Source organism: Ylistrum balloti, unplaced genomic scaffold (assembly GCF_031769215.1).
Source record: "Ylistrum balloti isolate Yb309-2 unplaced genomic scaffold, AGI_CSIRO_Ybal_v1 Utg370554, whole genome shotgun sequence".
NCBI lineage: Eukaryota > Metazoa > Mollusca > Bivalvia > Pectinida > Pectinidae > Ylistrum > Ylistrum balloti.
Genome location: NW_026782349.1, coordinates 1,210,736 through 1,237,647, shown reverse-complemented (window position 1 = coordinate 1,237,647; position 26,912 = coordinate 1,210,736). Strand labels below are relative to the sequence as shown.

The following is a 26,912-nucleotide window of genomic DNA, read 5'->3' as shown; positions in this document are numbered from 1 at the left end:
TCAGGTTGTCTTTGGCTGTTTATTTTGAAGTAAGGGAAACTGAATATTTATATCAGCATTCAGGTTATGGAGAGGAAAATTAACAACGTCGGTATTGACTGAATTAACATTATAAAGAGAAAAACTAACCATGTCTTTGTTAAACAGAATTAAGATCACAAAGAGAAAAAATGATATTGTCAGTGTTGAACTGAATTAAGAGTATAATGAAAACTAATTACATTGTCAGCTTTGAACAGAATGAAAGATACAAATAAAACAAACAAATAACAAAGTATGGTATTCTGGTTTCCAATACCAACAAGAAAACACAACTCTGTTGACTTCATATTACCAATGTCAAACAAGAAAATGTAATCCATCTAATTCAGTTTGTGTGATGGTTTTATTTCTTGTGAACAGCAAAGATGGGGTTTCCTCATAGTGGCTAGTGGCTAGTGGCTACCACAATAAACAACATACAAGAGTCCTGATGCATACTGTCAAAAGTAATTATGGTAAATTGTAGTGCCAATTAACGCCACCATAATAGGGTGATCCATAATCTTGTCTTCCTTGGAAAGACAAACAGGTGTAGGTAGAGATCCAATCAAGCAAATCTTGGATCCTTACATGAAATTGGAAAGTTGGACGCTTACAACCTGAGCAATCACCAAACCATGTATGGAAAACAGAGCATGGGATACTTTCAAAGAAATGTATTACATTTTTAGTTTGGAAACAAGTAAATGTGACATAATATTTTCAGAATTTAAATTTTCAATATCAGCAGTAGATGTACACCATTCAGTTAATGTTTAAAGGAAGAAATGTGGGATTTCTTGACAAAAGGGAAATTTACCTTTCAAAACACCTGAGAAATGGAAATCTTGCATTGTCAACAGAGAGGAGTACATAACAGGAGAAATATTTACATTTCAACATTAGAATATTGTCAACATTAGAGAAAGGACTGTATATATGAATTGTCAACATTAGAGAGGAATATATGACATCGTCAACATTAGAGAGAACAAAATTAGCAGTGTCAAAATGAGGGAAGTATAACATTGTCAACACTAGAGAAAGGACTGTATATATAAGATTGTCAACATTAGAGAGGAGAGGAATATATGACATTGTCAACACATGAGATAGGACTGTACATAGAACATTGTTAACATTAGAGAGGAATATATGACATTGTCAACACATGAGATAGGACTATATACAACATTGTCAACATTAGAGAGGAATATATGACATTGTCAACACATGAGATAGGACTGTACATAGAACATTGTTAACATTAGAGAGGAATATATGACATTGTCAACACATGAGATAGGACTGTACATAGAACATTGTTAACATTAGAGAGGAATATATGACATTGTCAACACATGAGATAGGACTGTATAAATATATGACATTGTATAACATTGTCAACACATTAGAGAGAACATTGAATATATAACATTGTTAACATTAGAGAGGAATATATGACATTGTCAACACATGAGATAGGACTGTATATAGAACATTGTTAACATTGTCAACATTAGAGAGGAATATATGACATTGTCAACACATGAGACAGAACTATATACAACATTGTCAACATTACAGAGGAATATATGACATTGTCAACACAAGAGATAGGACTGTACATACAACATTGTCAACATTAGAGAGGAATATATGACATTGTCAACACAAGAGATAGGACTGTATATACAACATTGTCAACATTACAGAGGAATATATGACATTGTCAACACAATTGTCAACATTGTCAACATATATGACATTGTCAACACAAGAGAACTGTATATATGACATTGTAAACATTAGAGTGGAATATATGACATTGTCAACATTAGAGTGGAATATATGACATTGTCAACATTAGAGAGGAATATACGACATTGTCAACACAAGAGATAGGACTGTATATACAACATTGTCAACATAAGAGAGGAATATATGACATTGTCAACAGAAGTGATAGACTAGGTCAACATTAGAGAGGAATATATGACATTGTCAACACCTGAGACTTAAGTATATACAACATCGTCAACATTAGAGAGGAATATATGACATTGTCAACACAAGAGATAGGACTGTATATACAACATTGTCCACATTAGAGAGGAATATATGACATTGTCAACATTATTGACGAAAATATGACATTTTCAGCATTAGAGTGGAATATATGACATTGTCAACATTAGAGTGGAATATATGACATTGTCAACATTAGAGAGGAATATACGACATTGTCAACACAAGAGATAGGACTGTACATACAACATTGTCAACATTAGAGAGGAATATATGACATTGTCAACATAAGAGAGGAATGTATGACACTGTCAACACAAGAGATAGGACTGTATATACAACATTGTCAACATTACAGAGAAATATATGACATTGTCAACATTGTCAACACAAAGAGATAGAATATATGACATTGTCAACATTAGAGAGGAATATATGACGTTGTCAACACAAAAGATATGACTGTATGTACGACAATGTCAATATTACAGAGGAATATATGACATTGTCAACATTACAGAGGAATATATGACATTGTCAACACAAGAGATAGGACTGTACATACAACATTGTTAACATTAGAGAGGAATATATGACATTGTCAACACTAGAGAAAGGACTGTATATACGACACTGTCAACATAAGAGTATGACATTGTCAACATTACAGAGGAATATATGACATTGTCAACACATGAGATAGGACTGTACATACAACATTGTTAACATTAGAGAGGTTTATTCTTATATTTCAACTCAATCAATTGCTAGTACATACGACACTGTCAACATTGGAGAGGAATCTACGACATTGTCAACAAAAGAGATTGGACTGTACATACGACACTGTCAACATTAGAGAGGAATATATGACATTGTAAACACTATAGAGGAAAATATGACATTTTCAGCATTAGAGAGGAATATATGACATTGTCAACATTACAGAGGAATATATGACATTGTCAACATTACGAAGGAATATATGACATTTTCAACATTAGAGAGGAATATATGACATTGTCAACACAAGAGAGGATGTATATACGACATGTAACATATATATGACATTGTCAACATTAGAGAGGAATATATGACATTGTCAACACAAGAGATTGGACTGTATATATGACACTGTCAACATTAGAGAGGAATATACGACATTTTCAACACAAGAGATAGGACTGTAGATACGACACTGTCAACATTCATTAGAGAGGAATATACGACATTGTCAATATTAGAGAGGAATATATAACATTGTCAACACAAGAGATTGGACTGTACATACGACACTGTCAACATTAGAGAGGAATATATGACATTGTCAACACAAGAGATAGGACTGTACATAGAACATTGTTAACATTAGAGAGGAATATATGACATTGTCAACATTACAGAGGAATATATGACATTGTCAACACAAGTGATCAGACTGTTTATACAACACTGTCAACATTAGAGAGGAATATATGACATTGTCAACACAAGAGATTGGACTGTATATACGACACATTCAACATTAGAGAGGGATATATGACATTGTCAACATTACAGAGGAATATATGACATTGTCAACATTACGGAGGAATATATGACATTTTCAACACAAGAGATAGGACTGTAGATACGACACTGTCAACATTCATTAGAGAGGAATGTACGACATTGTGAACATTAGAGAGGAATATATGACATTGTCAACACATGAGATAGGACTATATACAACATTGTCAACATTACAGAGGAATATATGACATTGTCAACACATGAGATAGGACTGTATATATAAGATTGTCAACATTAGAGAGGAATATATGACATTGTCAACACATGAGATAGGACTGTACATAGAACATTGTTAACATTAGAGAGGAATATATGACATTGTCAACATTACAGAGGAATATATGACATTGTCAACACATGAGATAGGACTGTACATAGAACATTGTTAACATTAGAGAGGAATATATGACATTGTCAACACATGAGATAGGACAGAGGAATATATGACATTGTCAATACAAGAGATAGGACTGTATATACAACATTGTAAACATTAGAGAGGAATATATGACATTGTCAACATTAGAGAGGAATATATGACATTGTCAACATTAGAGAGGAATATATAACATTGCCAACACAAGTGATTTGACTGTATATTACAATGTCAGTCTTAAAATTATGTGGAAATTCAGAGCACCTCTCAAGAAATAATGATAACAAGTATTTACTTTCAAAATCAAGATTGGCTATCGCACCCTTCAGGCCTTTTTTCATTTTATCTTATTTTTTATATTAAGTTCTTTCAGAGAAGTAGTCTTTAAACCCAGATAGAGTGAAGGGCAATTTGAACATCCATGTTTTTGCACCACATTTAAATAATGTGAAATTTTGATGCAATAGCACAAGTAAATGATATACAGTATATGATGCATTTGTCTACAGCAAAAACCGAAAATAATTCAGTACTGAAGAGGGTTAGAGGCCCTGAATTTGGGTGACACCCTTATATTCCGAAGGCCTAATAGTCCGAAGGCCCGATAGTCCGAATGCCCGATAGTCCGAAAATGGTTACGTATTTTTGTTTCTTATTTAACTATAAATTAAATAATGACGAAATCTGGAGAGAAAAATAGTTAAGTAATAATAACAGAAATCTTTGTAACATTTATTACAGGTTTCGGCACAAAAAATCGCGAGAAAAAATGGCCCTATTGGGGAATTGATTATTTCACCCAAAATTTAAGTCGTTTCTACTATCCCAGAATTCGCGTATTGTCTTCAACGGGTAGCGAGATTGTAAGCAAGATCAAACGTATAACCATTATTACATATTTACGTTGATTGCCAAATATGACAAAAATTTTGCCATATATTTGTCTCTGCATCTGGAAAGTAAAATTACTCGCTGTATTGACGTCCAAAGGCAAGCGTGTCCTTAATAACTCCTTATTAATTATTAACATGGTAAAATATCATGAAGTTTTATTAAAAACAAAAAAAGCACACACACGTACAAAAAAAAAAAAAAAACAACAGGTGAAGTTTGATCCACACAGACCAAGACGGCCAGACCATTTACGGGGCTAAAAAAGCAATCAGTATTTTTTGTACAGAAGTACATGTATATGATTGTAGTCAGAGACGTATATATATACGTGATACATACGTCTCTGTTGTAGTTGACTGGTCTATTCAGCACCTGTATTTGGATTAAAATTATGCAATATTATGTATATATTCCAAGATAAATCGGACAAACGGCCTTCGGACTATTGGGCCTTCAGACTATTGGGCCTTCGGAATATAAGGCGGTCACCGAATTAGGAAGACTGCAATTCTCTTAGTATTGTAGCCTTGGTAAATACTAGCCGCAATATACCACTCAGCTAGAGAGAACTTCTCTTTAGCTTGATCCTTTGAGCCAAGCAAATACATTGAAATATAATGACGTCTGTTACAGCATGACCAATGTACCTAATTTCATTATCCTTACTCAAATGAAAGCAAAGTTATACCCTGGACAAAAGTTTTCGCAAAGGGCAATAACTCTGTATGACTTTGGTGCATTGCCCATCATTTTAGAATGCCTATTGCATAAAAGGCAAGCTATGGTCCGTATAAGATTTTTGACAAAGGGCAGTAACTATAATTGATGTGTTGCGGGACCTAAATTTGGTACACTGCACATCGTCTTGTATGACCGATGAGTACACGCAGTTTTCTTGTCCTTGCTTAATCCAGAGACATATGTGTTATCTACGTCTCTGCTTAATCCAAGGCAAATTTAAGCGCCTAATTTTCGGATGCATAAAGATAAATGTCCTTTATTTGCTCACAGTAATGCTTCTCAATTTATGTTAAATCGATATAAAGACAATTTGAGTTGGCTATTACTATACCCGAATAAATTAAAACCCATCGGAAAATTGTGTAACCAATCACATTTAGATCTTTTTAAAAATAACAAGATTTTTAATGTAAATCTCGTGTTACTATTGACACTGGATAAATAATTAAAATGTTCATCATGTATCTGTGTGAAAATGGGGGATATTCTGATGTGACACGAAAATTAATTATATCAAAATCCGCTTTCGGAAATTAAAGCTCTCACTCCGTGCCGCTTTTTCTGATCACGACAGGTGCTGCCACCTAGAGATTTTTTTTTCAACATCTTTGAAGTGTTTGTAAAGCAGTGTATGTCAATCGGGAACCCTCGGCACTTTCCGCAAGCGAGAAATTTCTCGCCTGCGGAAAGTGCCGAGGGTTCCCGATTGTATATAATGTAGGCCTATCCAGCAAACCGATACAACACCTCCCAATTTCCAAATTATATATTGCTGGACATTTAATATTATGATTGTTTGAAAGCATTAATACAGCATTTTATAGGTAAGCATTTGTATAGGGACTAAGTGTCAAGCTTTCCACGTTCGTCTTCCCCGAGTTGTTTTGGTAATATGTTGTCGTTTGGAAGCTTGATACTGGTCGTTTTCCGTTTTGTTTTTCCACTTTGGCTCGTGTACTTTCTGTACTGTACAATGCGGCCTACAAGAGAGAAAGGCTAATACAATCACTCGCTAATCATCGAAATTATTTTTTATTCATAACTACATTTTGTACATAGATAACTCACTGGGGCTTGTCTAGATGAGTTAAATGCCTATCAGTTGCAGGCTATTTTGTTGGTGGGGAGGGGGCTAACACACATAATTTTAATCGTAATTCAAGTGTTTATCAAGGCCTTGTCTGAACCCACCATCCTAGATAGTAGGTAATTAACACATATGTGTTGATCAACAGATTGCACATAGTACACATATACTCATTAATTCTGAGACTGTACAGTTGAACTGATTACATTATAATGAGTGTCATTTGACAGACGAGGCTAATGCTTGTGAACCAGATAGAATTTATAAGGTACTAATATGTTATACTGCTAAACATACGTAACTGAGTAAGGTACAAGGCCCACCGAGTTATTAGGATCAATGTACTGACATTTCTAGAGACACAACAAGACCATTCAGCATATAGATTAAACACATGCTACTTGGTTGAGCTAAACCTGAGACATACAAACTGTCAAAATAAAAGAAATATGATTTATCAGGCCAGTTTTTAAAAAGAGCAATATTTTAGTTCATAGTTAGTACTCACTGCATAACAGCATGGTGAATTATACTTAGTTTGAATGATTCTGTCTATTGACTCTTATTGGTTTGCTCTCTATAAGAAAGTCAATTAAACATAGGAATTATTCAGAATAAGTAATGCAATTTATCATATAAAAAACGCATGGGATCAGTGCCAATGGCAACATTTTTTTCAATCATAATATTTAAGTAGAATTTTTTGTTTTACAGGTGTGGTGTGTTGATGACATGATGGCATGTACATCAGCTCGCTGTGAGGATGTAGATGTCTCGTGGTATGCCTCCATTGTACACAATTGTATTCAGGAGGATAAACTAAGCAAACTCAAAGCTACACTCAGGAAATTCTCCAAGGAACAGCGACGAAAAATTGTCAACTTTAAAATCAATGGTAATGCTGCATTGTTCAATGCTTGTTTAAAGGGAAAAGTACACATAGGTAATTATATACTTGATGAATGTGGAGGGGACTATGAACAACGAGGAATCTACGAAGTTGAAATTGACCATTCCCGTCATGACGTGACACCACTATGGTGTGCAGCTGTGGCAGGGAATCTGGAGGTGGTTAAATCTCTAATATCTCATGGTGCCAATATAAATAGTCCTTCTGACACAGAGTCTACACCAGTAAGGTCAGCCTGTTACATGACAAACATTGCCGTAGTGAAATTACTGGTGGGCAATGGGGCTGATATCCACAAACCAAACATTAATGGAGGAACCTGTCTCATCAATTCTGTGCAGAGTGTTCGTCTGTGCGAGTTTTTGATATCAAAACAAGTTGATGTGAATGCGAGGGACAATTCAGGCAACCTTGCCCTGCATTACGCTATCAGAGAGGGAAGATTGGACACTGTAAAGTTACTGTTGAGTTGTGGCTCTGATCACACAGCCAAAAATGATTTTGGTGACGATGCCTTACAAACAGCAGCACTGAGAGGTTTTACATCAATTGTTGATTTCATTTTAGAAAATACTGTCCAAAATAATGTGACTGCAATACATTCCTATGAACTTCTTGGTACTAACTTTGTTGATGAAGTACATGATATAGTTGGTGCATTGGATGTTTGGAAAAAAGCCATGTCCATGAGGTGTGCAGACCCTGATAATATTATAAGGAAAAACTTGCCCTTAGATACCAATTATGCATATCAGCATGCGAAAGAACCTGTGAATATGGCAGAAGTAGAACAAATTAGAGAACCAGATGATGTGTACATGCAGGCTTTACTCATCCGTGAGAGAATCATTGGACCATTCCATAAAGACACTACTTTCGGGTTGATGTATCGAGGTGCAGTTTATGCAGATAGCCACAGGTATCAACGATGTGTGGACTTGTGGAAGTATGCTTTCATACTGAGAAACAAGAAGGGGGAGCCACTTAATCATGAGTGCCTATTCACAGTACAGGCCCTTATCAAGCTTTTCTGGGAGATGCAAGTGGAGCTGGAATCTGGCGCCACAGAGGAGAAGGTATGGCAGCTTATTAATGAAATCTAGGCCTGTCATCTCTGTCAAAGAGTGTTATTTTGGGAGGTTAAAATTCAGAACATTCTTTTAAAGTATCAAGTAAAAAGAATCTGATAGTTAAACTAGTCACTGTTGCACATATTTAACAGAAATATGAAATGCACAGTGTGTTTCTCTTTCTAGTGATGAAGTTAATTTCTTGGGCTTATTATGGTTGATATGCATCGCTGTGTGTATTGTGCAAAGGGTAAACATTAAACCATTGTAGTGTTATTATCTTGATATAACTGAGTGCACATACATTGCAAATTTACAAATTAAAGGTGTTCAGTGTCTAGTTCTCGTTCTTCCTTAAAATAAAGAAGAAAGAAAGTGAACCATTTCTGTAAAATTTCATAGTTATTAATTTTGAGCAGTTCATAAATAGGTGGTAGTGATTTTCAAAGAAAATTAGATTTGCAAATTTTTCTTTCTTTAAACCTGCATTTCTAACTACCTAATGTCTTACAGGTACAAATAACAGATGCTTTTGAGGTGTTTGCAATATTGATTCAGCAAATAGAAGGTGGAATAAACTTTCTGAAGACACGTCCTGCCAACCCAAGTGCTTCTCTTGTTGACTTTCAACTGCTTCTACAGTTGTCCCTTCACATGGTTCATCTAATATCTCGACTGGAACCTAAAGATCAGCAGGAATTTGAATTCCACAGTCTTGTACATAGACTTGTTACCCTTGACCCACGTGGCCAAGATATGGAGAGCTTACTTCACCTGGCTGTGGATCCTAAGATCTCTCTGACGAGTGAGGAGTTCTACTCTCCCTTCCCTTCACTGGCTGTAGTTCAGACTCTGATCGCTTGTGGGGCCCAAACTAATGCTGTGGATAAGAAGAGGAACACACCACTTCACAACAGCATAAAGTTTCTTACCTACTCAGAGCTACAGAAAGAAGGAATTCTGGCATGTTTACTACAGAATGGTGCTCATGTAGATATCTATAATGGTGAAGGATTAAGTGCTCTTCAAATGATGCAGAATCAAGGTCTACCTGTTCCTCCACTGCAATATCGTACACTTAGGTGTCTGTCTGCAGAGGTTATCATGCGTTATAAAATACCCTATCACACTGAGGTCCCTACATCCCTATTTTCTTTCATTGAAATGCATGGATGACTTTAATTAAGTTCATTTGTGCAGAACAATAAGCAGAGGTAATGTCTTAAGAATGCTATATAAACCATTTTCATGTGATCCACAACAAAAAAAACTGCAGTTTGCTGTAAGTAGTTATCAAGGAGAGTAGTTCCCAGGTATAATTTGCACAGATGGAGTTGCAAGACATTCTCTAGATTGTAGTGTCATAATTATATTATATGTGTACATGTGGAAAAAAGTGCTTTAAATGTATTCCTAGTTCTTGTACTAAACCATAGTATTGACAATTTAAATCATGTTTGCATAATCTTCCATATATTCATTTGAACGTTACACGGAATGATTACCTCAACATGTATATCATAAATACACCTCTAAAACCTGGAACCATTTTGTGCATCTGGAACATTTCATAACAAGTTTTCATTTATCTTCCCAGTAATAAGATGCTGACCAATTTTGATCTCTAAAGGTTCTTTAAATAACATGCCCAACACAGAAAAAAATACCAGATGCTAATTCTTCAGAATAGTTGAAGTGTCTGATCATGAAATGATTAATATTCTTGGTGGTTGGGTAGTGCAATTTTAACACTTTTTCTTTTCACTGAAGCATCTGGGGTTCGATTCCCAGAGCAGATGTAAAAAGGTATGAGGTGATCTGCCAGATTGTTTGGGATATCTGGACTCCTTCCACATCATGACCCTTTCCACGAGGGCCAGCAACAATATAATTTGGAATAACTTGTTTTGCAGTTGTTGTAAAATAAGTAATGGTTAATATATTCTGGATTGATTCCAGACTGGAGAAATTATGCATATGGTATGAAATATATACTCACTCTGTTTGTTACAGTTAAATTATTTAACAAAATTAAACTGAAATTTCGAAAGTTGAAAGAGTTGAAGTGTTGTGCCTATAGTTGATCAGAATTTAAACATCATATTTTCATTGCAGAAATACTGAAGCTATTGGCAATATATTGGGTATGCATGTTTCAATAGTACTGAAAAATGCTATTTGAGGGCTATGTTGAGTTTAAATGATGCGTTTGTAAACATCAACAATGTTAAGATGAGACTAATGTATTCATAACATATAGAAAAAATGGATGTAATCTAGAGGCATCAGTGATTGACTAATATACTTATCCACAGAAAGTGATATTTGATGTACCCATCATATTAGAGCTAATAAATTATTTCAAAATTTGTATAATCTTTTCTTATGCGTGTTTAACTTTTAGTCCAATGAATGAAGAAATTTACATAATTTGAATGAAAGGATGTAGATTGAAAATAACAGATCCTTGCAAAAATTCAGAGGGCTGACAGATGTGCAATATGGTAAATTTTGTATTTCTGTATCCAGCAGTAGACCTAGGTATTTCTATTTGCCAATCCTAATACTGGTATATCAAAGCTTTCATAGACATGCAAACCAAATATAAATAATACTTGTATATCATTTCTGTCCAACATCAAGCCCATCTCCCTACTTGATGTAGGAGAAATGAAGAAGCAACACATTAAAATAGGTTTTGCATTACCTAACAGATCTGACCAGAAGAGTAGGGTTCACATCTATAGCAATAAGATTTATTATTCTTCTCCAAAATAATGGATCCTGTACATAACACCCTAGCTCAATATTTGCAAGTACATTGTACCCACAAAGTTCTCCACATCAAACCTGTTTATATGCTAAAAGTATCATCTATATTTATTTTCAATTTTTAAAATCTAAAATTGTATGTGTAATCTAAATTTCAGCTTTTGTCCTGATTAATGATAAGGTTAATAAAGTTGCGAAAGCTCTTACAGTTTCTGAAGAAAGTTTTGGCAAATTACAATTCATATGAATGTGAAATAATTTGCCAGGAATGCACAGCAAGTGAACCTTACCCAAAGTAAGAGGTCACAGCGACTTGTAGTGTAAGAAATAGAGCATGAACAAATGTTTTCATCAATGATCAAAGATGAAAACATAGAGCAGACTGACCTACTTCTTATATCCGATACTGCCTAACTGTGGTGAACCCATACCCAAATATGAAGTTTCAGTGACAAGTAGCATAGGAGAGATAGCATGAACAAATTTTTCTTTGATGTAGGTCAAAGGTGAAAATCTTGGTCAGAATGACCTACCTTTGATACACGACATACTGGGGGTACCGACTCATCAAGGTGAAGCCATACCTCAAGTAAGAATTCCCAGTGATTTGTAGTGAAGGAGATACAGAAGGGACAAAATAATGGAAGGCAGGACAGATTGATGTTAGGATGAAAGGACAGACAGCCACAGCACTATGAGATCTCGGAGAGATCTTGGTGCTCACCTCTATTCGATTTTTATTTCTCTTCTCCTCTTTCCTGTTTTTGCTTTCATGATAGTGATCATATTTGACTGCTAAATTAAAGATGGTAGTCTCTCTGCCATTTTGATTTTCTCATCAGTACCAAAATCATAAGTGCACAACTAGAGACCCAAGAGGCCCATGAAATTTGAGGAAGATTCATCCAGTTCTTAAGAAATAAAAAAAAAAATTGTTTATGGATGGATGCTAGACATTGAATAGCCCACTTTCAGTGCTGAAAAAACTTTTAATACTCCTAGTTTTTTAGTTCAAGTCTTTAACAACCTAGTCACACTTTTGTTCCTTTGTTACTGTGGGGTAAAAATTAAGCATTTATATTGGACCCCTGCATTGATGCAGGTAAATTTAGTCCAGTTACCTTTGTGAACCTTTTTTCAAAATCAATTAATATATCATAAAGGACAGAAGACATCTTTTTCTTAACATTTATTGATTTATACATTAATTTAAACATGAATCAGAAGAATTTTTTTCAGATAAACATTATAAGTGCTCTTTTTTTCTATGACACACTAAATAACCTTTATCTTTAGTAGTTATGTAGTACTCTGGGCTTACAGATTTGTCAGCGATGAATATTATACTTCATAACTGCCAAGCACTTGCTTCAATCAACATCTGTACATCTCATGATAATTAAGTACATTCTTATCACTGAACGTACCCATCACTCACACTAAATCAGTACAGTGCATTTCTCTCTAACCATCGAACCTTGAATGGTCAATAAAGCGTCCCTCATTCACTAGCTGTGAAATATGCGGATTACATACCAAGAGCTCACCTCCTCATATGCTATTTTTATCAGTGTTCTTGTAAGTAGAATTAAAATATGAAACAGGCTTTTACTAGTATTAAAATATATCAATCAGTTAAGGTTTATTTACATTTGTATACATATATGTGAACTAAAACAATTATTTTATAGGAAGAAAAAGAACCAATCCGAATGAAATTAAATTTGAATCTGGTTTTAATCTCAAGCTATCCATTTACAAGCATTAATACTGAGTTGATGGTAGAAGCACTGGAGAGACTGACACCGATTCACACTCATAGTATATGAGTCTCTCAGCTCTATGACAGCCATATCAATCTCCATAAATATGAAGAGGTTACACATAGCTTGTGACAGATCACTGATAAAATCTGATTTGGTATCGACACACAACATGTTTCACTTACACACAAACAGCATAGGCTAATATCACAGAAAATGTATCATTGATAATATTCACAAACAACTGGACTGATGGCTAAGCAGAGATCAAGTCTCCGGTAACACACACTGAAGGACTCTTAACATAATGTCACATACAAAGATGTTTCTTTTTTCTCTGTAACTAACAAGAGGTGCTCAGCATGGAACAGGAAAGTTTTACTTTCATTATTCTTGTATTGCTAAATTTTATCATCAAAAAATATCTAAAGCTTTTCTGTAAACTCTAAAATTCTTCACATCTACTTAAGTATTTGTATTTCTAGCACTGTTCTTAATATCTTATTCACAATCTCTTATTCCAAAATGTACCATTGGTTAAATCATAGGGGTTCTATTCCTTACACTGTTCTTGTTGATTGACAGAACATTATTCCAAACACTGTCCTCAACTTTCTTTCATGTATTATATAAGAACAGTCTTTATTTGGAGCTTCTATATTCCTATCCACTCGATTAGTAGTTATTCGCCAATGTTCTGATATGAACAGATTTTCTGTCGGTTATTAAGATTTTTTCAATAGAGAAGTTTTCTGTTCTACCTCTTCAATCAATATTAATATAAATATCATTTCTTTACACAAGTGGCAATCCTTTAATTAAGGTATTAAAAAGTAACATGGATGACAGAAGAATGATTTTAGATGTCTATATTTGGATATTCTTATATACCAATGTGCACACCTATATGACAGTATGTTGTGACCCAAGAATAACATATCACAATACATTTAAACACGGACATGGAAGTGGTAAGCACACACCAGCACATATTTGGCATGTGATTTGAATCCCTCTCTCACACAATATAGGAACTACACAATGCCTTAGCATCAATGAAAACATCTTTCTTGTTTTGTTTATTGAAAAAAAAAGAAAGAAAATAAAACCAGTAGAATTACTAGTACATAATGCAGCAACTTTTGTTGCTATTGTAAGCAATAAATATAGCCTCAACAATAACTATGTAATTATAATTATCCAACTTCATCAGACACTGTTAAAATGAAGATATTCTGAATAAAGAAGCAATCTGTATCATTTTCATTTCTCTCCCATTTCAGAGAGCCAGAGCCTCAGTGGGGTGGAGGTTCACGATCAGAAGCTTGAGATGTTGGTAATTGTTTATACATATTCTTTTTTGCTGCGGCCGGATTCACACGGCCATCTCTGTCTCTACCCCCTGATCCTGGTCTCCCAGGAAGGGGATGTAGGTTTCCTGCGCCTATCCCAGCCCCTGCCAAAGCCTGAACAGCATTTGAGCCTGGAAGTGAATTATTGTAAACTTGACTCCCACTGGACATGGATCCATGATTTTGTCGAAGAGTAACACCCTGAAACGCGTGCCCCTGATTTTGTCGAGGATGAGTAACCACCATGCTCCCACCTCCTGCATGCTGTTTCTGTGATGGCAGTAGCTGGCTGCCTCTCTCTGGTAACACACACTTGGCAATTGCAGCAGTACCTGGATCCTTACTCAGGCTATTTGTGTTTTGTTGTTGATTTGAAGGACTCGCACCACCTGTGATATTATGTTGATCACCTTCGTTTGATGCGGCCGTTGGCAATTTGTTACTTGATCTGACTGAATCATTTGAACTACCACCACCTATTAATTCATCCAAGTCCTGTTCTAAGTGTAACTGTTCTGTCAATGTGGATAATAACAGTTCCTGCACAAATGCACCACGATCCTCCCGCTCCTCAAATATACTCTGTTCTGACTCTGTCACCGAGGAGTCGAGGCATCTAAAACAAAACAAAAATAAGGTAAACAAGTGATTCGTGGAATTTTTATCCCTCATTTTAAAATGTTTATTTGTATGGAAGCTAAGTTTGTCTAAATGTTGGTATAATACATCTGTCAACCAAATTTCCTTGAAATCCATTGACATTGAGCTGCACATGGCAACCAATTGGCCTATCAGAAATGAAGACCCTCATGAATTTTGCATAAATAACAAATGACATCAGCAGTCAAATTCAGACTGTAAAACAGTAAGAAATACACATCTGCAAATCAAATTTTATCAAAAACTATTCACATCAATTGAAGTTATGGCATGGAAATTGATTGGCCAGTCAGAAGTGAAGTTCCTCAGAAATTATATATAAATGTTGATAATGGTGTCAGTCGTCAAACTCAGACTGAAGGATTGTATCTAAGTGTTGATGAAAGGTGTCAGTCGTCAAACTCAGACTGAAGGATTGTATCTAAATGTTGATGAAAGGTGTCAGTCGTCAAACTCAGACTGAAGGATTGTATCTAAGTGTTGATGAAAGGTGTCAGTCGTCAAACTCAGACTGAAGGATTGTATCTAAGTGTTGATGAAAGGTGTCAGTAGTCAAACTCAGACTGAAGGATTGTATCTAAATGTTGATGAAAGGTGTCAGTAGTCAAACTCAGACTGAAGGATTGTATCTAAATGTTGATGAAAGGTGTCAGTAGTCAAACTCAGACTGAAGGATTGTATCTAAGTGTTGATGAAAGGTGTCAGTAGTCAAACTCAGACTGAAGGATTGTATCTAAATGTTGATGAAAGGTGTCAGTAGTCAAACTCAGACTGAAGGATTGTATCTAAGTGTTGATGAAAGGTGTCAGTAGTCAAACTCTGACTGTTTGATAGTAAGATACATCTGCAAATCAAATTTGTACTCCATATTCAGTGAAGTTAGTGGTATGGATTGACCAACACGGTTTACACCCCCAATTTAATTTCCTGCATTTTTTCAAAAAGTAGTGAATAACAAATAAGGCAGCTAAATGGATGTGTTGGCTCCAGTACTGTCTTCCAGAAATCACTGTCAAATTAAAACCATTGTCATATCTTTTAATGATCTGTTCAATCAACCATAGAAATTCTATGACATGCAATAGTGACCTTGGGTATTTCACACTAACTGCTTCATGTAGGTGATTCAGTTCTCAATTTTTTTTTTTAGTAAATGTAATATGAAAAATTCTTTGTTTGGTCTGTGAGGATGTTTTATATATTTTTTTTTTAAATACCAATATTAGTATGACAGGTCTGTGCTGATGGTGGTTTGGATTATTATCTTGATATTTCTTTGTGATCTTACCTGGCTAATAAGTATGGCGAGTCTGTGTTGATATTAGTTTGGTTGGTACTGCCCCCTTGACTCTGCGGGTCTGTACTGATGCCAGTAGTTGAAGAATTTGTAATGTTGGATTTTCCTGATTCCACGGTACGTCTGTTCGGCAAACGCTCAAGTTGTTGTCTGAAATTGTTTGATGTTATGGACTTAATCTCATGCAAATGTGAAAAAATATTTCCAAATTTTAATATGATCACACAGTGTTTAAACCAATCACATTTCACAAGACATGGGAATATTGGAAGTCTTATACAAATGCATGACAAATCCGAATGAATAAGTGCAGCCTTTCACCTAGCTGTCCGGGATTCGACTCCTGAAATGGATGTGAAATGGTAAGGGTCACCTGCCTGACCATGTGGGTTTCCCCAGGGTACTCCGTTTTCCTCCCACATTAAGACCCTTCGCGCGTTTACATCCAACAAGAGCGATAAGTATAAGTTGAAATAACTTGTTTCGCAGTTGTTGTTAAATAAATAAAGTTTACAGATTTTTGAAGTGCAGTAAAACAGAAGTGTTGAACTGAAAAATTTCAGCCAATCATCATTCAGAGAAAAGTGTTATGACAAGTTGATGATGAAAATCAAAATTAAAAGAATAGAATCAAGAAGTCAATATGTTCAAACTTACCTGGTTGACTGTAACTGCATTTCTAGTTGCTGTAACTGTGAGGACACACTCTGGGCCGCAGCCGCACGACTCCTAACACTTGACAGCTGAGACAAAAGTTCTGCAATTGGGTCCATAGTTTCCCGTCCTCCTGGAGAGAGCCCAGTCAATGAAGTTCCCCCCGAAGAAAAATGCATATTTGCTCTCCTAGATCTGTTTCCTCCCACACCACGGCCAGGATGAGGAATTCTCCGTACATGTCGAATACCAACAGGCTCATCGTGCACAGTTGTTAAGGACAATAGTGTATTTGATTTACACAAGATTAAGGGTATTTAAGTAGATAAAGTTAAATGTACAGTAATATCAATATATTGCCTATAGCTTTAAGCGTTATACAATGTAAGAAACAAAATTTACGATAAACTGAATCAAAATCCTTCATGATAATATGATCGGACTTGCGTAATTTTAACCCAAAATTATCATCAAGCCATTGTAGGTTTTGTTTTTTCTTAGTCAATGCAGGCCAGTTTTCTTATCTCTAGTCTTCATTTCATCTTATGTTAAAACCACTAGCAATTCATAGTTTTAAAAGTTCAATGAAACTGTCAAGACGTGTGATCTGGCTCTACCCTGGTACAGCTATATATCCTGGCTCTTCCTAGGTATAGCTATATATCCTGGTTCTACCTATGTATAGCTATACTATCCTGGCTCTACCTAGGTATAGCTATACTATTCTGACTCTACCTAGGTATAGCTATACTATCATGGCTCTACCTAGGTAAAGCTATATATCATGGCTCTACCTAGATATAGCTATACTATCTTGGCTCTACCCAGGTATAGCTATATATCATGGCTTTACCTAGGTAAAGCTATATATCCTGGCTCTACTTAGGTATAGCTATATATCCTGGCCCTACCTAGATATAGCTATACTATCTTGGCTCTACCCAGGTATAGCTATACTAACCTGGCTCTACCTAGGTATAGCTATATATCCTGACTCTACCTACATATGGATATATATCTTGGCTCTACCTAGGTATAGCTATACTATCCTAGCTCTTCCTAAGTATAATTATACTAACCTGGCTCTATCTAAGTATAGCTATATATCCAGGCTCTACTTAGGTATAGCTATATATCCGGGTACTACCTATGTATAGCTCTATATCCTGGCTCTACCTAGGTATAGCTATATATCCTGACTCTACCTACATAGGGATATATATCTTGGCTCTACCTAGGTATAGCTATACTATCCTAGCTCTTCCTAAGTATAATTATACTAACCTGGCTCTACCTATGTATAGCTATATATCCTGGCTTTACCTAGGTATAGCTATACTATCCTGGCTCTACCTATGAACAGCTATGTATCCCGGCTCTACCTAGTTATAGCTATATATCCTGGCTCTACCTAGATATAGCTATACTATCTTGGCTCTTCCCAGGTATAGCTATACTAACCTGGCTCTACCTATGTATAGCTATATATCCTGGCTTTACCTATGAACAGCTATGTATCCTGGCTCTACCTAGTTATAGCTATATATCCTGGCTCTACCTATGTATAGCTATACTATCCTGGCTCTACCTAGGTATAGCTATACTATTCTGGCTCTACCTAGGTATAGCTATACTATCTTGGCTCTACCCAGGTATAGCTATATATCATGGCTTTACCTAGGTAAAGCTATATATCCTGGCTCTACTTAGGTATAGCTATATATCCTGGCTCTACCTAGATATAGCTATACTATCTTGGCTCTTCCCAGGTATAGCTATACTAACCTGGCTCTACCTTGGTATAGCTATATATCCTGACTCTACCTACATATGGATATATATCTTGGCTCTATCTAGGTATAGCTATGTATCCTGGTTCTACCTAGGTATAGCTATACTATCCTGGCACTACCAAGGTAGCTATACTTTCCTGGCTCTACCTACATATAGCTACATATCCTGGCTCTACCTAGATATAGGTATACTATCCTGACACTACCTAGGTATAGCTATACAATCCTGGCTCTACCTACATATAGCTATATATCCTGGCTCTACCTAAGTATAGCTATATATCCAGGCTCTACCTAGGTATAGCTATACTAACCTGGCTCTACCTAGGTAAGCTATACTATCCTGGCTTTACCTACATATAGCTATATATCCTGGCTCTATCTACATACAGCCATATATCCTGACTCTACCTAGGTATAACTATACTATCCTGGCTCTAGCTAGGTATAGCTATACTATCCTGGCTCTACCTAAATATAGCTATATATCCTGGCTCTACCTAGGTATACCTATATATCCTGGCTCTACCTAGGTATAGCTATAATATCCTGACTCTACCTAGGTGTAGCAATACTATCCTGGCTCTACCTACGTACAGCTATGTATCCTGGCTCTACCTAGGTATAGCTATACTATCCTGACTCTACCTAGGTATAACTATACCATCCTGGCTCTACCTAGGTATAGCTATATATCCTGGCTCTACCTAGGTATAGCTATACTATCCTGGCTCTACCTACGTATAGCTATATATCCTGGCAATACCTATGTATAGCTATATATCCATGCTCTACCTAGGTATACCTATACTTACCTGGCTCTACCTACATATAGCTATATATACTGGTTCTATCTACATATAGCTATATATCCAGGCTCTACCTATGTATAGCCATATATCCAGGCTCTACCTAGGTATAGCTATACTATCCTGGCTCTTCCTACCAACAGTTATGTATCCTGGCTCACCTAGGTATATCTATACTATCCTGGGTCTACCTAGGTATAGCTATACTGTCCTTGCTCTATCTAGGTATAGCTATGTATCCTGGTTCTACCTCGGTATAGATACAATATCCTGGCTCTAACTAGGTAAAGCTATACTATCCTGGCACTACCTTGGCTCTACCTACATATAGCTATACCATCCTGGCTCTACCTTGGTATAGCTATACCATCCTGGCTCTACCTAGGTATAGATATATTACCCTGGCTCTACCTAGGTATAGCTATACTATCCTGGCTATACCTACATCTAGCCATACTATCCTGGCTCTACCTAGGTATAGCTATACTATCCTGGCTCTATCTACATATAACTATATATCCTGGCTCTACCTAGGTATAACTATACTATTCTGGCTCTACCTAGGTATAGCTATACTATCCTGGCTATACCTACATCTAGCCATACTATCCTGGCTCTACCTAGGTATAGCTATACTATCCTGGCACTACCTAGGTTTAGCTATACTAGCCTGGCTCTACCTACATATAGCTATATATTCTGGAAATACCTATGAATAGCTATATATCCAGGCTCTACATAGGTATAGCTATATATCCTAGCTCTACCTAGGTATAGCTATACTAACCTGGCTCTACCTAGGTAAGCTATACTATCCTGGCTCTACCTACATATAGCTATATCTCTTGGCTCTATCTACATATAGCTATATATCCAGACTCTACCTAGGTATAGCAATATATCCTGGCTCTACCTAGGTATAACTATACTATCCTGGATCTACCTACGAACAGCTATGTATCCTGGCTCTACCTAGGTATAGCTATACTATCCTGGCTCTACCTAGGTGTAGCAATACTATCCTGGCTCTGCCTACGTACAGCTATGTATCCTGGCTCTACCTAGGTATAGGTATACTATCCTGGCTCTACCTACATCTAGCTATACTATCCTGGCTCTACCTAGGTATAGCTATACTATCCTGGCTCTACCTAGGTTTAGCTATACTAACCTGGCTCTACCTAGATAAGCTATACAATCCTGGCTCTACCTACGTATAGCTATATATCCTGGTTCTATCTACATATAGCTATATATCCAGACTCTAACTAGGTATAGCTATATATCCTGGCTCTACTTAGGTATAGCTATACTTGCTCTTCCTCAGTATAGCTTTTTATCCTGGTTCAAACTTGGTTAAGCTACGCTATCCTGGATCTGCCGATTTATATCTATACTATCCTGGCTCTGTCTATTACATTATTATACTACCCTGGCTCAACCTATGTTTAGCTATACAATACTGGATCTGCCTAGGTATAGCTATATTATCTTGACTCTACATAGGTATAGCTATGTATCCTGGCTCTACCAAGGTATAGCAATATATCCTGGCTCTACCTAGGTATAGCTTTACTAACCTGGCTCTACCTAGGTATAGCTATACTGTCCTGGCTCTACCTAGGTATAGCTATACTATCCTGGCTCTACCTAGGTATAGCTGTACTACCCTGGCTCTACCTATTTATATCATTATACTACCCTGGCTCTACCAAGGTATAGCTATGATATTCATTTTCCTGAAGACGAGATGTATTTCATAATGGTTCTTCTAGTCAAGGTACTGATTTCACACTGCTTTCTGTGAATGCCATCAAAAGGGCATAACCTTGTATCTATATCATAAGTTTTAGGATGTTTTCTGGCTTTCAAAGTCAAAATGATAAATTTCAGCAAAAGGATATAAATTCTCTTGGGATTCTGTGTTGTAAGGTCAAATGTTCTGCAAAGTCATCAGTGACATAGTTTGGATCTCCTCCAGGCAGAGCAGCACATATTGGACACACCTATATTGGAAGATAGAGCAAAATAAAATACATATATAACGCATATATTGCTTATATCATATTCAAAATATTGATACCTGAAATGAGTCAGTCATCAATTTAAGAAGACAGATACATTAAGAAAAAAATATTATTAAAGACATTTACTGTGGTTGGGTATACATTATTTTTTAAAAGAAATTACTTTCAAATCTAGCATGACAACTGGCAACTTAAAAATAGTAGTTTGAAAATGTATGTTGCAGTATCAAGTCCACTTTGTCATACTAACAACTTCAGTGGAAGTGTCGGAGTGATCAGAGGTAACATGCTCCTGCAGTGTTGCTTCGGTGTATCCCATTTTACCACAGTACGGGCAAGTGAAAGCCTGTGTTTGTTCTGCCGTCAGAGCCTCTCCTCCATAAAATAAATCTATAACAAAAGCAGAGAGTTAAGTCTAACATAACAACACAAAGCACTGGTAAACAATCACATTAAAATTGATCATGTGGCTACCTCAATAAACAATACATGAGAGGCCTGTAACATCGTGAACAGAAAGACTTGGGTAGAGTGTCTTGACCAAAGACACGACCATGTAGGGACAGACTGCTTTGTTTCTCAGCCTCTTGAGAAATTGCATGGGTAGGGAGCATCAACCCACAAACTAAAGATCTTCACTGAGGTTAAATATAATGCCCTGACCGACTGAGCTGTCATGGCCCTTCATAATGCGGAGAACAAGGTCATGTTATTTAATATTACAAAGAACATATACGCTGTTTGCATATGATGTAATGTAAGTTGGATCTGTTGATATACATCGCTGCCTTAGTGTTCACCATCATTTCTATATCCTGAGCAAAACAAAAGTAATTTATTCAAGATTGATTTAGTAATATGTCAGCAAAATGCATTTCTCAAATATCCCTATATCTTCAGTCTATACTTTTTATCATCATCAAAACTTTCTGTTATAGAACACTGAATGTCATCTAAACCATCTAGTATGTGGTGCCATTTTAATAGTCAACCCAAATTCAATTGCATAACATTGAGTGCTATCAATACTGTTAAGAAAAATAAATGTATAAATGAAAGAGTTAATAATAAATCTAGGGTTAAGCATAACCACAACATCAGTCTGAGATTGGACTTACTAACATTTTATAACTTCCTGGTCACCGATTGTAACTGTTACTAACTGTGAAACTATTGTCACACAAGAGACAAAATTTTATTGATGCAATGAGATTATATATAAAACATATTATCTGGATTTTTGATGCAGACTTTATGAAAAAAAACAAGGCCTTCTGTATTGTCTGGTATGTCACAGTTCTATATATGTATATAATTAACGATGTAACAATGCCCAGTTTTATTGTTGATATCAACATTATTAAAAATAGATTAAAAAAATCCTTATGCCTTGTATGCCAGTGTTTTCCACAAGATGGCAAGTATCAGTTGTTATAATCTATCATCAACAAGCACAAGAAGAGTGTAAATAATACAGACTGACCAAAGTCGTTTCTTGTCAGAATGCATTGCATGGAGTGGTCAGCAGTGTGCCGTGTGGTGGTAGCCCCCGCCTCATAACAGTTTGCGCAGAGATCATAGTCATAACAAACCAGGCACTTGTAACGTTTCCCTCGAAAGTTTCCTTTCAAACACGAATCACAGCTGACCCCTGTGAAATGAAAAATAGTAGTCAAGTTATACTTACAAAGCAATTCCAGTCGTGTAAAAATATGGATTGTAAAACAAATAGGAACAAAAAATTATTTTCTTTGACAAATAATCCTTGCATCTGAAAAAAGGTTCCTTACATATATTGCTTAACAATCTTTAAGCATGTGTGTATCATGAAAATAAATCACAAAGATAGAGTAATTAGGTACACCACAAACATGGAATAATTATATACACCACAAACATGGAGTAATTATGTCTTATTGTAGGACTTATACAGAATTTATATGAAGAACTAAACATTATATAATATTTTGACTTGAATACTTGATGAACTCAAAAATTGAATGCTAATCTATGGTAGGTTTTGCTCTAAATATATCTTAGTTGAGAAGATAACACAAGAGATAAATACATATTTCAAGAAAAGTCTGCAGTTCTATTTTCATTTTTGATAAGATGTTGTTGGTGATGAAAAAGGTCATTTCAATTGATGGTGATGAAAAAGGTCATTTCAGTTGATGGTGATGAAAAAGGTCATTTCATTGTACATTCCTTCAGAAAAAATTAAGTCCCAAACTTCAGAGAAGTACTTATTCTTGTGGCTTGAGCAAGTGTAAAGGAATCCTACATCTAATCATTTTGTTTGAACCTTTACATTACATTGGAGGTCAAATGAGAAAATAACAGGCAGAAACTCTTTTTCCCCAGTCTTAGGCTTCATCGTTTCCTTTGAGAGTCAACGAAAATATGTTTGATCCGACTTTGTAATGTATCATGCAACTTGCATTAGTTTACTACCAGATGGACAGTAAACCTTCGATCATTTCAAATAGGCAATAACTGGAACATGCAATCTTTTATAAAAACAATAATTTTCTGTCAAGTTTGAACCTTTTTACTTATTGCTTCACTTACAATTCAAGTTGTTCAAACACATCATGATACTGTACCTATGTCTGACTTTGGTGTCGTATACTCATATTAACAGTTGACACTGCAGGTCATACATAACCATCATCATTGTAAGCAATTGTTTTTGCCAAATTATACCATTACATGTCACTTAATTAGCTTTGATTCAGTGTGATTTCTTTCATGTCTTGGTCATGCCAGCTTTCACTTGAGGCCCAAAATCTACATTACAAGATCAGTATATGGAGCAAAGAATATTGGTGTGTGTACATATTTGTCAAAGAGCAACAGTGTTTCACTATAAATTTTGATAATCAAGGTATTTATTACCTCAAACAATTCATTCAAACTCACTGATATGCTTTGTAAAGATGAGAGTTTTCATTAGCACTGATCAGTAGCCATAAACCTGAGTCCAAGCTCTGCATACTTATACATATGTAGGTCAATGCTAAGTTCCATCCATACAAAAGCAGACATATACATTTTAAGGCCTAGCATGATTTCTTTGTCCTTATATCCCATGTGATTAAGAACAACTGATTAATATTTATATTTTAAAAAGAAAATCATATTATAACCAACATATTCCATTCCAAACAAACCATTGTCTTTACTAATCAGTAGTTTCCTGCCTTGCTAGCACATTTTATGCATTTCATTGTTATTTTGGATATTGTGAGCATTGAATTATTGTCACAAGCATACTTTTCAAATAATTCAAATGGTTAAATAAAACTGATTAAATTTTGTTCAGAAAGCCTGTACAAAACAACATTTAGGATTGTGAATTAAGAAGAAATTGCTTTCACAATTATGAAAATAAATTTGTTCATAATGAAGGTAGCACAGGCCCAGATTAGTCATCATATTCTTTTAAATCCAATATTCTCTTTTAATGGGGAAACTTGGTCACATTTTTCTAACCACGATCATGTCTTCGTTAATATTTTAATAATCTCAAAATTAAGATAAAGGGTGCAGTAATTTTTGTGGGCAGGTCAACCAGAACACTATTCCCATCTGCAAAGGTATATATATCACTGAATTCCAGTTCCAGAAGTTGACCCTTGAAATTCGAGTTTTAAAATCAATAAATAAATTCATTTAAAGGATCACAACAAAACTAGGCATTTACCTTCAAACTCAAGAGTCAAAACTTATTTTCAGACATCAACAACATACTCACAATGGTTCTATGTGCTAAACATTGCATCAAATGAGCTTAAACAATTAGATAATCCATAACATCTTATCATCATCCCATCACCACTTTTCACATTGCACTTCCTTGTAACAACCTTACTGAATCAATCTATCGGTACATATCCTTATTTTCAAGTATGTTATCAGGATTTATATCATATTTCTTATCTATAACATATTTTTGTTAAGCATTTTCAAAAATAAAACCACATTAAACAACACCAAAATTAACAATCCAACTAATATTCATAGAACAAATTTGCTGCTACTCTATCTACATATCCTTTTAAAAGGACAAGCTGTTTTCATTAAGAAACAGTTATATGATTTATATATTTCAAATGTAAATTTATTCCCAACACTAGTTACATTTTTTCACACAAGGATTTGAAAATATCTACTTATAGCTATCAGATTAAACAGAATAACTGTCATATGAATTATTATCTGCAAGACAAATATTTCAACTCTAAAAAGGTTAACCTTATTTGCACAGTTCTCACTTAATGGCTTTAGGCAAAACCAAGTTATATTTTTTTTGTAAGTAGATATAAATTGTAAGTGGAAATTTTTTAAGCTTGCCTAAATATGTTGGGACATTAATTGAAGCATACACAATATAATAACTTTTATCATCTAGAAAAATGAAGTTTTAGAACTCATCACCTCTTCTTACTGAACAGATTGTGGGGAAGTTGGAGTTACTCATTTAGAGCCTAGCGTTTATGCCGAGATCTTATTACATCACACATTACAATATTGTTATTGATGTCTACTGTAGGTTTCCCCATACTTTTGATTTCATTTAAAAAATCCGTCAGTAAATACAAATGTGAATATGATATACATTGAAATTTCATGTAAACTGACATTAAGGAATGCATTGCATTACGATTTCAATAACCACGCACCACACGAGACGTTTTACGGAAGAAACTGATAGTTCGATCGGAGGCCATTTTGGATTGATAGCACCCAAAACTTACCTTCATGACGCGACATATCAGCGACTGCGTTTCAATATGATATTGAAACGTGATTATGAGGCTTGATGTTGATATATAATTATTGTTTTGACCAACAAAACTCTCGAAAAACGTAATTTGTCGCTACTCCGTTACTCCGTTCCAAGGTTACATTCTTGGCAAGTAGGGTCCATGATGACGTCACGCAATTTCTCGATTCACAATTTCAGCGAACGTGATTTTCGTATTAGTTTATCAATTGTAGGTATTGCCTTAATTTTTCAATAATGTTTATAAGAAATCGTGAATGATATGAGAAACTTTCATAAAGGCGTTTTAAACACAAA

At 35.4% G+C, this 26,912-nt stretch overlaps 2 protein-coding genes across 2 annotated transcripts; one reads left to right on the top strand and one right to left on the bottom strand.

Moving 5' to 3' along the window:
- The first annotated feature begins 6,352 nt into the window (after positions 1-6,352).
- On the top strand, positions 6,353-11,042 carry LOC132556179 (protein fem-1 homolog C-like). Its single transcript, XM_060220569.1, has 3 exons — positions 6,353-6,456; positions 7,434-8,705; positions 9,213-11,042. Exons 2-3 carry the CDS (start codon positions 7,452-7,454, stop codon positions 9,873-9,875), a joined length of 1,917 nt encoding a protein of 638 aa, XP_060076552.1. The 5' UTR covers positions 6,353-6,456; positions 7,434-7,451; the 3' UTR covers positions 9,876-11,042.
- Positions 11,043-12,647: 1,605 nt separating this feature from the next.
- On the bottom strand, positions 12,648-26,748 carry LOC132556178 (E3 ubiquitin-protein ligase KCMF1-like). The gene is made up of 7 exons (XM_060220568.1): positions 26,587-26,748; positions 23,310-23,477; positions 22,077-22,216; positions 21,704-21,805; positions 17,201-17,460; positions 16,535-16,693; positions 12,648-15,202 (listed from the first exon to the last, which is right to left on the bottom strand). Exons 1-7 carry the CDS (start codon positions 26,600-26,602, stop codon positions 14,530-14,532), a joined length of 1,518 nt encoding a protein of 505 aa, XP_060076551.1. The 5' UTR covers positions 26,603-26,748; the 3' UTR covers positions 12,648-14,529.
- Between the last annotated feature and the right edge of the window lie 164 nt (positions 26,749-26,912).